Source organism: Eufriesea mexicana, unplaced genomic scaffold (genome assembly GCF_001483705.2).
Source record: "Eufriesea mexicana isolate 0111107269 unplaced genomic scaffold, ASM148370v2 scaffold2884, whole genome shotgun sequence".
Lineage (NCBI taxonomy): Eukaryota > Metazoa > Arthropoda > Insecta > Hymenoptera > Apidae > Eufriesea > Eufriesea mexicana.
The window spans coordinates 28,143-41,821 of NW_016910932.1; the positions used below are offsets into that span (position 1 = coordinate 28,143).

Consider the following 13,679-nt stretch of genomic DNA (forward strand, 5'->3'; position numbering starts at 1 on the left):
AAAGAATTGTATAATAATAGAATTGGAGAATTATTTGATTTCGATACCTCGTACATTGTTACATTACATTAAATTTGGCATATTAATTAATATCGATCTTCCAAATTTTATCAAATGGTGACTGAAGATCATCTTGCGAGTGCAAAAGGTTAATTGTTGCGGGACGAATTTATCGGAACACGGTATTTATCCTATAACACGGTAGATAGGTTCCTAGAAAATTTCTTGTTTTGTGAAACCATGTTTATGAGACCCAGAGCCAGTACAAAAAGGGGGGTTACGTTCCGAAAACCTATTAAAAGCAAATTTCTTTTCTAATTCTACACGAACAACTTAATTTTTGTTAAAAATATAAATGTATGTACAACACAGAAGAAAACAAAGAAACAGAAATATTATTTTAATTTAACGCAACTTTAATTTAATAAATTTCTCCGTCGTCACTGTTCATGTAGAAGTACAGTGTTGTATAAAGGTTTCTGTAATTTTCTTATCGTGTTAAAGCGAAACCATGTTATAGAATGCCGTGTTGTAGAAGAGTTCTCGCAATTTATGAATCGTGTTATAGTGAAACCGTGTTATAAGATGCCGCGTAATTATTTTTCGCTTCTGTGTGAGGAATAATTTTACTGTTCGAATCGCATTCGACGGTTTATCTCAACAGGTTCGTTGAAATAAGTTAACACGTTGAGCGCCTGGCCCATTTTGCTTGCTGTTCCGTTCAGGCCCAGTTTAGGCCATCAAATAGGCCATCGGTGGCGAACGAAGTGTTCATAAAACTCGGAGATACTGTACCAATTATTATAACAAGAATTGCCAAACCTTAGGTCCAAAGATGGCGAAGAATTTAGCACCAAAAGTTAGCATCTTTTGGTCCTAGTTTGGGCCAGTCCCTCGGGACCGGTGTGACACTTAACCCTTGTTAACTCTTTGCACTCTGCGATTCTTTCGTTACAGAAAAATAGTAATTCAAACACTTTCTGTCATAAAGTCGAGGATATTTTTAAAACGGTATATAAGAAATCGTATGCAAATTAAGACGTGGAATTATTTTACCTCGACATTCCACGCATCGTTGAGTAATTTTAGATTTGATATATTAATTAACATCGATCTTTAGACTGAGAGACGCCTTTTGAGTGTAAATGGTTAACACGTTAAACGCCATATTGGTGACTAGGGACTGGTGCTAGACTTTCCGTTCAGGCCTCACCGGGCCGTACGGCCCCCCGAAGGGCCCGCATGACGGCTAACTGTGGCGTGAACAGAACCGCACGTAAAACCGGCGTGGCGTTTAACGTGTTAAGACTGAACCTAGCATGAGATAAAATTTTGATTAAAAATTCCCCAATTCTACGTTATCGCTTTGATCACTCGTTTTCGCGAATTTTCTTCTGATACGTATGAAATTAATCTTGCAGCATTCTTTCATGGTATTCTTTCTGTCATGGTAGGTGAATGCTGCTAGCTTTTGTAATCAATAACGTGTTTAATTAAAACACAGTGCAACGAAAACACCTATAATTAATTTATTAATATATATATTTTATCTATTTTTTTATTTTCCGTACGAAATATCATTGCATCAAATTTCATGATTTTTATCCTTATGTGACCTATATGAACCTAACCTATATACAAACACACGTGAGATAACTCCTTTAACCTTTTTCACTCGAGAGACGACTCTCAGTCGCCATTTAATCAGATTCTAAAGATCGTTGTTAATTAATATCTCAAATTTCAAATTGTCCAATGACGCGTGTAATATCGAGGTAAAATAATTATAAAGTCTTCGAATTACTATGTTTTTGTAACGAAAAGATTGCCGAGTGCAAAGGGTTAATTATGAATCATGTCATTTGAGAAACTCGTAATTCCAGGACGAGAATTTAACAAAATTCTTCGAAAGGTTGATCTCAAACGACAATGTCAATTCGGAACAAACTTTTCCTGGATTTTAACAACAGCTGATAAAAAATCTCCCGACCCCAGCTTTTCATCCTGCAACATAATAAAGTTGCTTGGAAAACATTTGTTACACAAAGACGCGGGTCGGGATTCCATCAATTTGAAACTTTTCACCTTCGATATATCAAAAGGTACCGTACAAAAGTATCACCCCTCGTGTGCTCCTCCCCGAGTTCACCTTGCCGCGATAAAGAGGAACTCAAACACCATCCCAACGTTGTTTAGCTCTGCACGCTGCAAGTGGCCTACTTTCCCAACTGGTTCGCGTTAAATGGTCACAGTTCACGGATGAGTTCGTTCGGTTTTCGCGATTTTCCGTCCATCTTCCTTTACGTGTGGACCCACATTCGCAGGAAGAGAAAAGGAACAGACTGCCAGGATCGGCCACCATCAGCGAAACCCCCAACTTTGGCACCCTAACGGAGTCACAGTCTCGTTTCCTCGACTTTGGAAAGAGGTTCTTCATCAGCGAAAACTAGAGACACGCGTAGACCTGTATAACTGGTATCAGATCGACTTCCAAATACGCGAAGAAATTTACTATGCATATATAATCTGGTTGGTAGACACAGATGAGAAAGGGATGCACGAAACGTATCAGGACTGATTGCGAGTTAGGTGCAAGTAGATTATCGTGCTTCTACACTGTCAATCTTCTGTTCTCAGACAAAGCATCTTCAAAATCGTCATTCTGCGAAGTTCTTCGGGATTCATTAACCCTTTGCAATTCTACTTCGAGCTGCCCTCTATTTTCGATTTAATTTAAGGGATGTTCGTTCTCTACATTCACTCCCAAGAACACCTAGTGTCTCATGTCAATGGGAGTCTGTTTTATTTCTTTATTACCAACATCCCATGAATCACGGATAGACCACTGGAGCACCACTTGGACTAGGCCCTAACAACAGTCTATAAATCACCAATAGACGAAGACCCGAATTGGTCTAAACTCCCATCATCGCAGAAAAGCTTACGAATCCCGTACAAACCCCAAATAGACATGGACCATGAGTAGAAAAACACGCGATCATCATTCACACGCTATATATTCAATCACCACACATCCTAATCCATAAAATACACGGAGACACGATATACGAGTCAGTCAAAATGAGAACTCACTGTTAATATTATAGTAAAATAAAAATCTACGAAACCCCAATTAAACCAGCATAAGTTTCTAAAAGGACGTGAAAGTATCATTTGACTAAATCTTCCTCAAAAATTTCTGTTTATAGAACGCTAAGAGCAAGAATCGAAGAACCTTCGAAGAACTGTGTATAGTGTGTTCGAGAGAAGAAGGCACAGCGTGTTTACATCCTCACAGCTGACTAACTCCGTTGAGACTCCTATGATCTTGTATAGTGATCTATTGACGGAAAATGGTGACAAAGATCACCACTCACCGTTTCCGACCAATATCGATCACTGCCTGTGATCGCGAAACTATCAGCGGAACTAATCACACGGTGCCTTCTTTTCTCGAACGCACAGTACTTCGAGGAGCAATATCTCGAGAATGGAAATACGTGACACACCTTTAGGATAATCAAATTTTCGCAATGAAAATTGGGAAAAGAGTGGATACAGTTTCCCAATCTTCTTAGCTTCTTATACACGTGGCTCTCGCGAGTCTGAGAGACGGATGAAGCGACGAGGAGAGACAGAGGCCGGCAGAGGGCCTTTGCATAGTGCATGTTCATTTGCAGCCGCGGCTGCGCAAAGCTGCCGCGCGTATCGCGGCCGCGCTAATGGACAAAAGGGTAATTTGTAATCGCTAATTACATCCAGTTAAATCTGACGTGTTCACCCCGAAAGCGGCGGTACGCGTGACGTTATCCCTACTCTGGCTCGCAGCCACCCTCTCTCGGACCAGCCCTTTCGCTCTGGTCTCTGCGTTCGTGGCCGGGTATGATTAGTGCGAGCGATAAGTCGAGACGTCTGACGTGTTCTCCATGCTGTTATCTGCCGCTGCAATTAGTTGCGCGTAACGACGCGTAATTAAGACAAAAACCACCCTCGAACCTGGCCACCACAGCGTGGTATCTATTTAAATAGTAGATTAATCGATAGGAGTAACGCTGTAATTAGTGGTTGTTGGTTAGGCTGCAGTTTGAGAAGGTGGCGAGATGCACGATTGCTTCATTTCGATTCGGTCAATTGGATTTTTGCGTTCTTATGGCGAATTTTTGCTGGTGAAAGATCGTTTTAAATTAATTATGGGGTGCTTGCATTTTTCTCTATTTAGTTCTTCCTTGATGTGAATTAATTCTTCAGAAATTGCAATAATCTTTCCTTCGTCTTTTTTTAAGTCTTTACCAATGCAAATTTATTTTTGGGAAATTTAATTGGGATGCCATGCGAAGATTTTGTAATACTTGTGATGTGTTGTAATTTTTAACAGATACGCGTGGTATCTATTTAAATAGCGGATTAATCGATAGGAGTAACGCTGTAATTAGTGGTTGTTGGTTAGGCTGCAATTTGAGAAGATGGCGAGATGCACGATTGCTTCATTTCGATTCGGTCAATTGGATTTTTGCGTTCTTATGGCGAATTTTTGCTGGTGAAAGATCGTTTTAAATTAATTATGAGGTGCTTCTATTTTTCTCTATTTAGTTCTTCCTTGATGTGAATTAATTCTTTAAAGATTGCAATAATCTTTCCTTCTTCTTTTTTTAAGTCTTTACCCGATGCAAATTTATTTTTGGGAAATTTAATTGGGATGCCATGCGAAGATTTTGTAATACTTGAGATGTGTTGTAATTTCTATTAATCGATAATGGCAATTTGGAGGAACTGTGTCCAGCGAAAATTTGAAGCATCGGAATATAAAACTGTTAATCAATTGGATAATTTTGCGTCTCAAAGACTTTTGTATATTTGAAATAACGAAATTTAGATTGGATATAATATAACGAAAAATCTGCACGTGGTTTTTTGGGGACATTTTATTTTGAAGACGAGGTTCCGCATATTACATCAGCTGGATGTAATATTCGGGTCTAATTAGGTCCTAGATATTCAGTTAACGCAGATTAATGGCGTCATATCGTTATGAAAATTATGAAATATACGACCAGAGCAAAAGAGAAATGCACAACTAGGACATTTGTGACATAAAAGGATAAATGAACAAAGATAACGAGGAATAATTTATCATAATAAAACTAAATCTGGAATAACATATTCTACTATTCACAACTGACGCTATCGAATGAAGTCGAAATTAATTTATCATTAATAACTCACTACGATAATAGCCAAGCAAATTACAACCATAAATTATAATATAACGACACATAAATATTAATATGTCAGTGATGGCGAACCTTCTGACTTCCGTATGTCAAAATTCGTAAAAACCTAGCTTAAGCCATCAGATATGCTGTCATATTTAGAAATATCCATAATTTTTCTCTATTTCTAAGTCTGTTAAAATAAAGATATTTTTTAAATATATTTAATTATTACAAACCTAAAAACAAATAATTCTGATTTGACACGCGTGTCATCACTGCAACACGTAAATACAATACACCTACACCCACAATTAAAAATATAATCGCTAAAGAATCGCAGTCACTATAATCGTCAACCAAATTACGCTTCTTTATTCACTCTCTTGCTCTTTCCTACTTCACCAAACCCACGAAAGAAATTTATTAAACCTCCATCTTCCTAAAGCTTGTTAATCAATCGAATTATGCCACTCAACCCTCGTCTTTTATTCCGAAAAACTTGCGATTTCGCTGCCAGCCCCAGATCCGAGTTCGAAAATTATTACCTCTCGTAAAAAGGTATCTCATCGAGAGGAATCGTATCGTTCCCACGGCGCAATCACACGGGGAACTTTTTAATTCCCTTTCGAATTTTACAACCCCTCGTTGATTACCCTGATCGAGGAATAAAAATCGCCGCGCGCCCCGTCAGCCTAGAGCACCGTGGGACGCGGAGAAAAACAGCGGGTAAATCACTGGAAACGCGCAATTAAATTTATACACGGTGGAAAAACAGCGACACTCGGATAAAATCTCGATGACACCGCGATATCGTATTTACGGTAATTTCACGCAACAGGATTAATGGCCGCCGGCAACTACAAAAGCAACGCGAGTTCATGCAGCCTGGCGCTTATTATTTTTACCCTGATTAATTGCCGATCAGATATACGTAATGATTTATCAGACACGCTGGACCATATGATTTCGCGTTAATGCGAGCAAAGAGGATCAACCCCCGCGCCATCGGGGAGCAACGTTAACGGGACACCGGTGACGCGTGTTACCTAGACGATAAACTATCTGGACGAGGCGTTTTTACCCGAAGCCGGTGGTTTCCATCGCGGCCACCGAATCGAAATCGTCCGTGAACACGACCACGGATTAACATAAGATAATTCGAGCGAACACGCCGGTATATAACGCCGCCCGTTGTTTCCGTGACCGAAACAATACGCCATTAGCATCTCAACGCAATCATAATTATATGCTCGTGAACTCACGCAACAGCGAGTAACCGTGCCGTTATCTCCGGCTAACCCTATTATAATTCGTATTAGGTCATACCGCAAAGCCGCTTTCAGCGAAGGGTGCCCACCCTATTTCGGTTCTGGATTTTTATTCGCCAGGTTCCTCGCCGCAATAAAAGCGCCCATTGTCGCCGTTAAACGTCGCCATTATTACCGTCGTCGTGATTGATTAACGCGCTGTTCGCGCGATTAGAGCGCAGACCGTGGTCGTTAGCGTTGCCCAACGACCCCAGCATTGCGACGGCCCTGGTCGCTGAGGAATCCGGGAGCAAAGGGGCACACCGAGTCACCGCGAAGCTGCAACTTCTTCATTTTTCTCTCCTCGTGCTTGTTTTTCCGTGTACATGCTGCGATACCAAGCGTGTTTCGCGTGTCGAGTGAATGGAGTCGGTTATTCGTGGAAGAAGGGGGTTATTAAGCTGTCAGTCCAGGTAGACCAGGTATGCCGCGGTATTCTTCGCGATGGTATATTCGGTTGGTGAAAAAGTAATTTCGGTGTTCTTGGTGTATGTATATCGTCACTAGATCGTTTTTACTTGACAAAGATTAATGACAGATGGCTCTTTGGCGAGATTGTGTTTGGCATCGAATAGCAAGTGGACTGTCGTTACCCTGACACCATGCGGTCAAACTTCAAACGCGGTGAGCATCTGATCTTTCCACATCGGGGCTACACTCTGTACTCGATTCGCAATCCTGAAATAAAATAATCGAACGTGTGTATCGTCCCTAGGTTGTTTTTACTTGACAACGATTAGTGACAGATGGCTCTTTGGCGAGATTGCGTTTGGCATCGAATAGCAAGTGGACTCCCGTTGCCTTGACACCATGCGGTCAAATTTTAAACGGTGGGCATCCGATCTTTCCTCATTGGGATTATATTCTACAGTCGATTCGCAATTCTGAAATAAAATAATGGAAAGTGTATATCGTCATTAGGTCCTTCTTGTTTGACAACGATTAATGACGGACGGCTCTTTGAGGAAATTGTGTTTGGCATCGAATAGCAAATGGACTCCCGTTGCCTTGACACCATGCGGTCAAATTTTAAACGGTGGGCATCCGATCTTTCCTCATTGGGATTATATTCTACAGTCGATTCGCAATTCTGAAATAAAATAATGGAAAGTGTATATCGTCATTAGGCCCTTCTTGCTCGACAGCGATTAATGACGGACGGCTCTTTGGCAAGATTGTGTTTGGCATCGAATAGTAAGTGGACTGTGACATTACCTAGACATCGTGTACCTTTATATGCTGCGTGCTACCAGGTCTAGGTCTAGCATTTATATAGACCCTTGGTAGGCCTGTGTATTTCGTTATTGGATGAAGTTTCCGAATTTGAAAAGAAAAATTGAAGTGAATTATTGCTCCATACTTCTCAGGCACTTTGCATCTATGATGACCAGCATCAGACCATGTCTTGTGTCTTACCAGGGCTACCAGGTCGGCAATATGGAACTTCCTAATGACTAATAATACCACCGACACGGTATTTCAAAGATTGACATATAATATAAATTTGATATCGAATATAAAATGGCGAAAAATTCTCTTTCTTTGGAACGAAGGAGACCGGGAAAATTCTGGGCATAGGAGACGAAAAGACTCGGTGCAAAGTTGCCCCGTAACCGGGAGATGAAGATATTCGAAAACACTCGTCTGATGAAGAGAAGACGCGGTGCATAGTCCGTTTTTCCTCTCCTCTCTCGATCCTCGACGAGTTTCTAATTGTATCGACCAACTGGCTGGGTGCTTTCTTTCCGTTCAGGCGAAGTACAAATCGAATTTAACGCTGATCTCGGGGAAGGAAAGGCGCCTAGCCGGACTTAAAGTAATCAAAACTTGGGTCCATTTTCCGATTTCGCGGCAACTTTCAATTGCGTTAGAATGCGAAAAGTCGCCTCTCGGAGAGAGCTTCTTTCGAACTTAAGGAGCAATTCATTTGGCACTATATTCGGGAGCCGGTGGATGGCACGGAATAATAGCTGGAATAATATTTCAAAGAAGTTCTATTTTCCTTTTTCTTTCCCTCTCTTCCCTTTTTCTCGAAGCGAAAGAGGCAGCTCTGTGTGTCTAGATTAATGAGTTCCTCTTAACCCCCTAGACCACCCCCGGAGTGGGTTTTATTTTTTCTCTTTTTATAACTTGGGACATGGGAAACAGCGGCGAAGTTAATTAATTCGAAACGTTCCCATTTGTGTATCCTTTGCCCGCTAGAAATATTTGCCAGTGAAGCACGTTATTTTATCGCCGCTTTGTTGCGTGTGTATCGTAATTGCGATTATAAGCGCGACGTGAAATTTACAACAAGTTTAATCTTGCTACTGTTTAATCGTGGAATATGATCCGGCGATTGTCGAAAAGTAAAACAATGCGCAAACAGGATTAAAACGTTGCGTATTAAATCGGGAATATGGGGCCTTGCGCGCGTGTGCGTGTCTATGTCAAATATGGGGCCGGGTTATTTTCGCGTACGTGTTGCTCCTCGGACAGGTTACAATGTGTTACGATGTATTACGATGTAATAGATGTATTACTAATTACGCTTTTAGCAATTTCTATCGGGGGTAATGTTTCTGTACGCAGTAAAAGATAACTCGGAATTACTTATCGGCGACATGGAAAACATTTTTTTACGACGCGGGCAATGAATAACGCGCGTGCAGGATTTCGCTGAATTGTGGAATCAAATAACGAATAAAACGGGGTTTGAAAAATGAAGCGAAGGTTAGATGCGCGATACGTATGTAGAATAATACGAGGATCATTGTATCGAACGGTAATTAATATATGTGAGAAATTCAATAACGAACAGCGATGAATTTTGGAAATTAATTCTGAGCTAGATGGAGAATAGTTTGACACTTGTTATAGTTATTAGTAACTGTGTTATAGTAATACTGTCCAGGAAGTAACATCCTAATTATAAGATTAGTCTGAGTAGTGTTTTTAACCTATTACATGCTAGTTAGAATTGCACTGATAATTATGTCGATAATCCAATTATTTAAATTAACTTAAATATCTATTATTCTAACGTATAATTAAAAATCGCTGTATTATACGTTATAGTCATACTATCCAGCATCATCCAGTAACATCCTAGGGATAAGATTAGCCTGAGCAGTGTTTTTAACTTATTACATGTTAATTAGAATTGCATTAATAATTATATCGATAATCCTATTATTTAAATCAACTAAAATTCCAATATTCTAATATATAATGTGGTATTATTAAAAATCGTTGCATTATACACTATACTAACATCCTGGGGGTAAGATTAGCCTGAGCAGTGTTTTTAACCTATTACATGCTAATTAGAATTGCACTAATAATTATATCGATAATCCTATTATTTAAATTAACTAAAATTCCAGTATTCTAATATATCATGTGGTATTATTAAAAATCGTTGCATTATTCACTATACTAACATCCTGGGGATAAGATTAGCCTGAGCAGTGAAGTAAATTAACTAAAATTCCAGTATTCTAATATATCATGTGGTATTATTAAAAATCGCTGTATTATAGACTGTGAATGCTAGTTAATTGTATTATTGTACCAATAAATGTATTAAATCGATCAAAATTCTACAATTCCGGATCACATGACACAATATGCATAACATGTGTAACGTATTATTAAAAGTCACCCCATTACGCGTATTTAATTCCACCCCTCAGCCTGTTTAAGCTAGCTTTACATAGATCCCACGATAGCGCGTGCTTGACCAAATTTATATTGCGTGCAAACGATAAAAATTACCATTAAATCCAAGTGATACCGGCTACCAATCGAATGACAGTGAAAAGGCTCGTTGAGCCAGCACGAAGAACAAGGATATTTGCATATTACCACCGATTACCTCGATAACAAGCGACTGAATATGGTCGCTTAAAAGTCTTCGCGATATTTTCGCGAAATTACAACGTCGCCTAATCAGGACCGGTATCTGCGAGCGTGCCGCCAATTTATTCAGCATACACGCCGGCAAAGATTTGCACACGAAACACGTGCGTGCCGGCCGCGAGTATGCAGAAATGCTCGAATAAATAATACGAAAGCACGTTCGAGGGGGCCTCGATTCATTAAATGGCGGCCGAATCTCGTGATACGGCTGAAATGGGAAATGAGTAATGGAGTCAAGTGTGCCGGTGACCCCGCGGGGTAACTCCGCTATTGCGAGTGTATAATCCCTTCCTAATGACGTGCCCGTTTTTACCTTTAATACAGCTGACACGTCGCGATCGTGCCGCGTGTTTAAGAGCAGGCCCTCGCGCCTGCGTTTCGTATACGGATTAACCTACGTACGTGCAACAAAGGGTCTAATTTCACCGGGATACCAGTCGTCGACCGGACGAGAGATAGCTTCTTCGGGAATCCCTTGATTGCCAGGCTAGATTCCACCCTCGCGTGTCATTTTATCGCAGAAATTTGTCTCCGCGACGAATCTTCCTTTTAACCCCTTGGCTTCGATACGCCACTGTGTCTACGCTAGTAACTTTCGGTTAGATTAGCGATTCTCCGTCTCCTCCTAACCCGTGCCATTGTTCCGATCTATATCTCACCGTGGCTGAAAGGTTGGAGGTCGGATGAAAGTTGGCTGGATTTTAGAACGCGTAAAAGCTAGGTTGTCTAGTGGAGGATTTGGTGTGAAGCATCTTTGGAATCGGGATCCTGGAAGTCTCGGATTACTGAACATTTGGCAGACACGTGCGTTTCAAACGACCTCTACCGCCCTTAGATATCGACATTTCATAAACCTGAGGTTGCGTCACGGTGATTAATAGGTCTGTTAGCCTCATAGGCACTTGGGATCCCTAGACTATTCGTGACCCTTCCCGTGACAGACGTCACCCTCGTATACCTCACTATGCTCGATGGTTCCGAACCCTAAAGGCGACTGTCCGTGAAGGCATCGACGCAAGTGATTTGCTAGGTATCGCTCCTTGATCTGTTTTAATATTTCAAGCACACGATAGACTCCACAGAGGGCAGGATAAATTATATTTTGTCAGAAGTACTAAGTACTATCGCAGATATTGAAGACACAAACACGAGAATTTGCCTGTTTTTTATTCATTTAATCACACTGTTGCATTTAAGAAACAAAGGATCTTTAAGAAATCGAAGGATGTCTAGAAAAATATGAAGAAAATAAGAGACAATGCAATTAGCTGTCACTATTCCCTCCATCGAGTCGATCTTCCATCCTCGCTACCCACAGACACCTTGTCAGACACCTTGATCGTATAGACGACCTGTTCCAAAGCAGGTTTTAAAAAATAACGATGAAGTTAATCTTCGAAACCCTCCCGAAGCAGAAATAACTTGGCTCATTTATGCCGGCGGCCTAGTCACGACTGTGGTTAGTAGCCTCCGCAGAGAACAATTTATGCCTGACAATAAAGCTAGCATTAATGTAAATTACGTTTCGCGATAAGCCGTGGCCAGGGAAGCAGCCTAATAAAGAGTTTCTTGTTTATTGTTTCCAGACACCACGGCGTACGAGCGCATCGGCTGCGTTGCTCCACCTGCTCGTCCTTGCCTGCCTGTTTGCCCTCGGCACGGCTGCGATCTGCCCGAACAGCTGCATCTGCGACGACGAGAACCTCGTGGTATCCTGCATAGGCGCGAACCTGGACGTCATACCGATCGCCTTGAACCCGAGCATCCAGCGGATAGTGTTGAAGGAAAATCGGATAAAAATAGTGGACGCGGCCTTTCGATTCTACGGGGACCTAAAGAACGTGGATCTATCGAGCAATCACCTGTTTACCATTCCCGACGGGAGCTTCGACGCGCAGAAGCAACTGGTGGAGCTTCATCTGAGACACAACAAGATCTCAGCGTTGACCGAGAAGACGTTTCAAGGCTTGAAATCACTGACGGTGCTGAATCTACGGGACAACTACCTGGAGAGTCTGAAGAACGGTCTGTTCGCCTCGTTATCGAAGTTAGAAGAACTGGATCTGGGGAAGAATCGCATATCCAAGGTGGAGCCAGGTGCCTTCCTGAAACTGGGCACCCTCAGAGTGTTGCATCTGGACGATAATCAACTGAAAACCATTCCATCCGCTGCCTTGGCTCCTTTAAACGCTCTAGCAGAGCTGCATATAGGCTGGAACGCGTTTTCCTCCCTTCCAAACGACGCTTTCAAGGGACTAGAACAGTTAACCGTGTTGGACATCACCGGCGCTGGCCTAGACGACATCAACGACAACGCTTTCCGCGGTTTGAACGCTTTGCGCACGTTGGAACTAGATGGGAATAAGCTACGCGAGGTCCCAACGAAGCAACTAGCCGTTCTGCCTCGACTCGAGGAGCTTACGCTAGGTCAGAACTTCTTCACGACTCTGAGATCCGGCGCCTTCCAGGGCCTGTCAAAGTTGAAAAAGCTGGACATATCCGCGGCCAAGTTCTTAACCACTGTGGAACGAGGAGCTTTCTCGGACAACGCCAATCTAGAAACCCTAGTGCTGAGCAGCAACAAACGTCTAACTACGATGGCGGACGGTTCCCTGGCTGGTTTACCTAACCTAAGGCACCTAATGCTGCGTGACAACGCGTTCACCGGATTCTCGGAGTCCCTGGTGGCCTGGAACGAGCTACGTAGACTGGATTTAAGCGAGAATCCCCTGATCTGCGACTGTAGCCTGCTCTGGCTATCCGAGGTTCTCGTCCCGAGGAACTCCAGCCCGGTATTATGCGCGGAGCCGCGCGAGTCGAAAGGCAAGCCCATAAAAGGCATGACACCCGACGAACTGGGCTGCGCCTTCTCAGATGCCCGGAAACAAGCTCTATTAGCTACTCTCTGCGCCGCTGGTCTCGCCTTGCTCACCGGTCTAGCTCTCATCCTCTACTACAGATGTCGCAGGCACGTGAGGGACGCGCTGAAGGACTACAAATGGAAGAACCGCGCCATCTCGCGCAAGGAGCACGAGTATCAGAAGACCTTCTCCGACGAGGAGTACATCGTGAGGTCAGCGCACACCCATCACCACCATCATCACCAGCCGCAGTCGCAACAGCTCCCGTCCCATCATCACCATCACCATCTACAACAGCAACAACTACAGCAGCAGCAGCAGCAGCAACAGCAGCATTCGCAAATAGCGGCGGGCATTAAACCGATACCGGTGACGGAACTGTAGCTAGAACTTCGGGC

The 13,679-nt window shown here is 42.4% G+C and overlaps 1 protein-coding gene across 1 annotated transcript in view; it reads left to right on the plus strand.

Moving 5' to 3' along the window:
- Window positions 1–13,679, plus strand: part of LOC108550566 (uncharacterized) — a 41,199-nt gene that overhangs the window by 23,506 nt on the left and 4,014 nt on the right. The window contains exon 2 of the mRNA XM_017904319.1: window positions 12,007–13,661. Coding sequence (XP_017759808.1) covers window positions 12,007–13,661 — 1,655 coding nt within the window. The remainder of the gene's footprint in view (window positions 1–12,006; window positions 13,662–13,679) is intronic.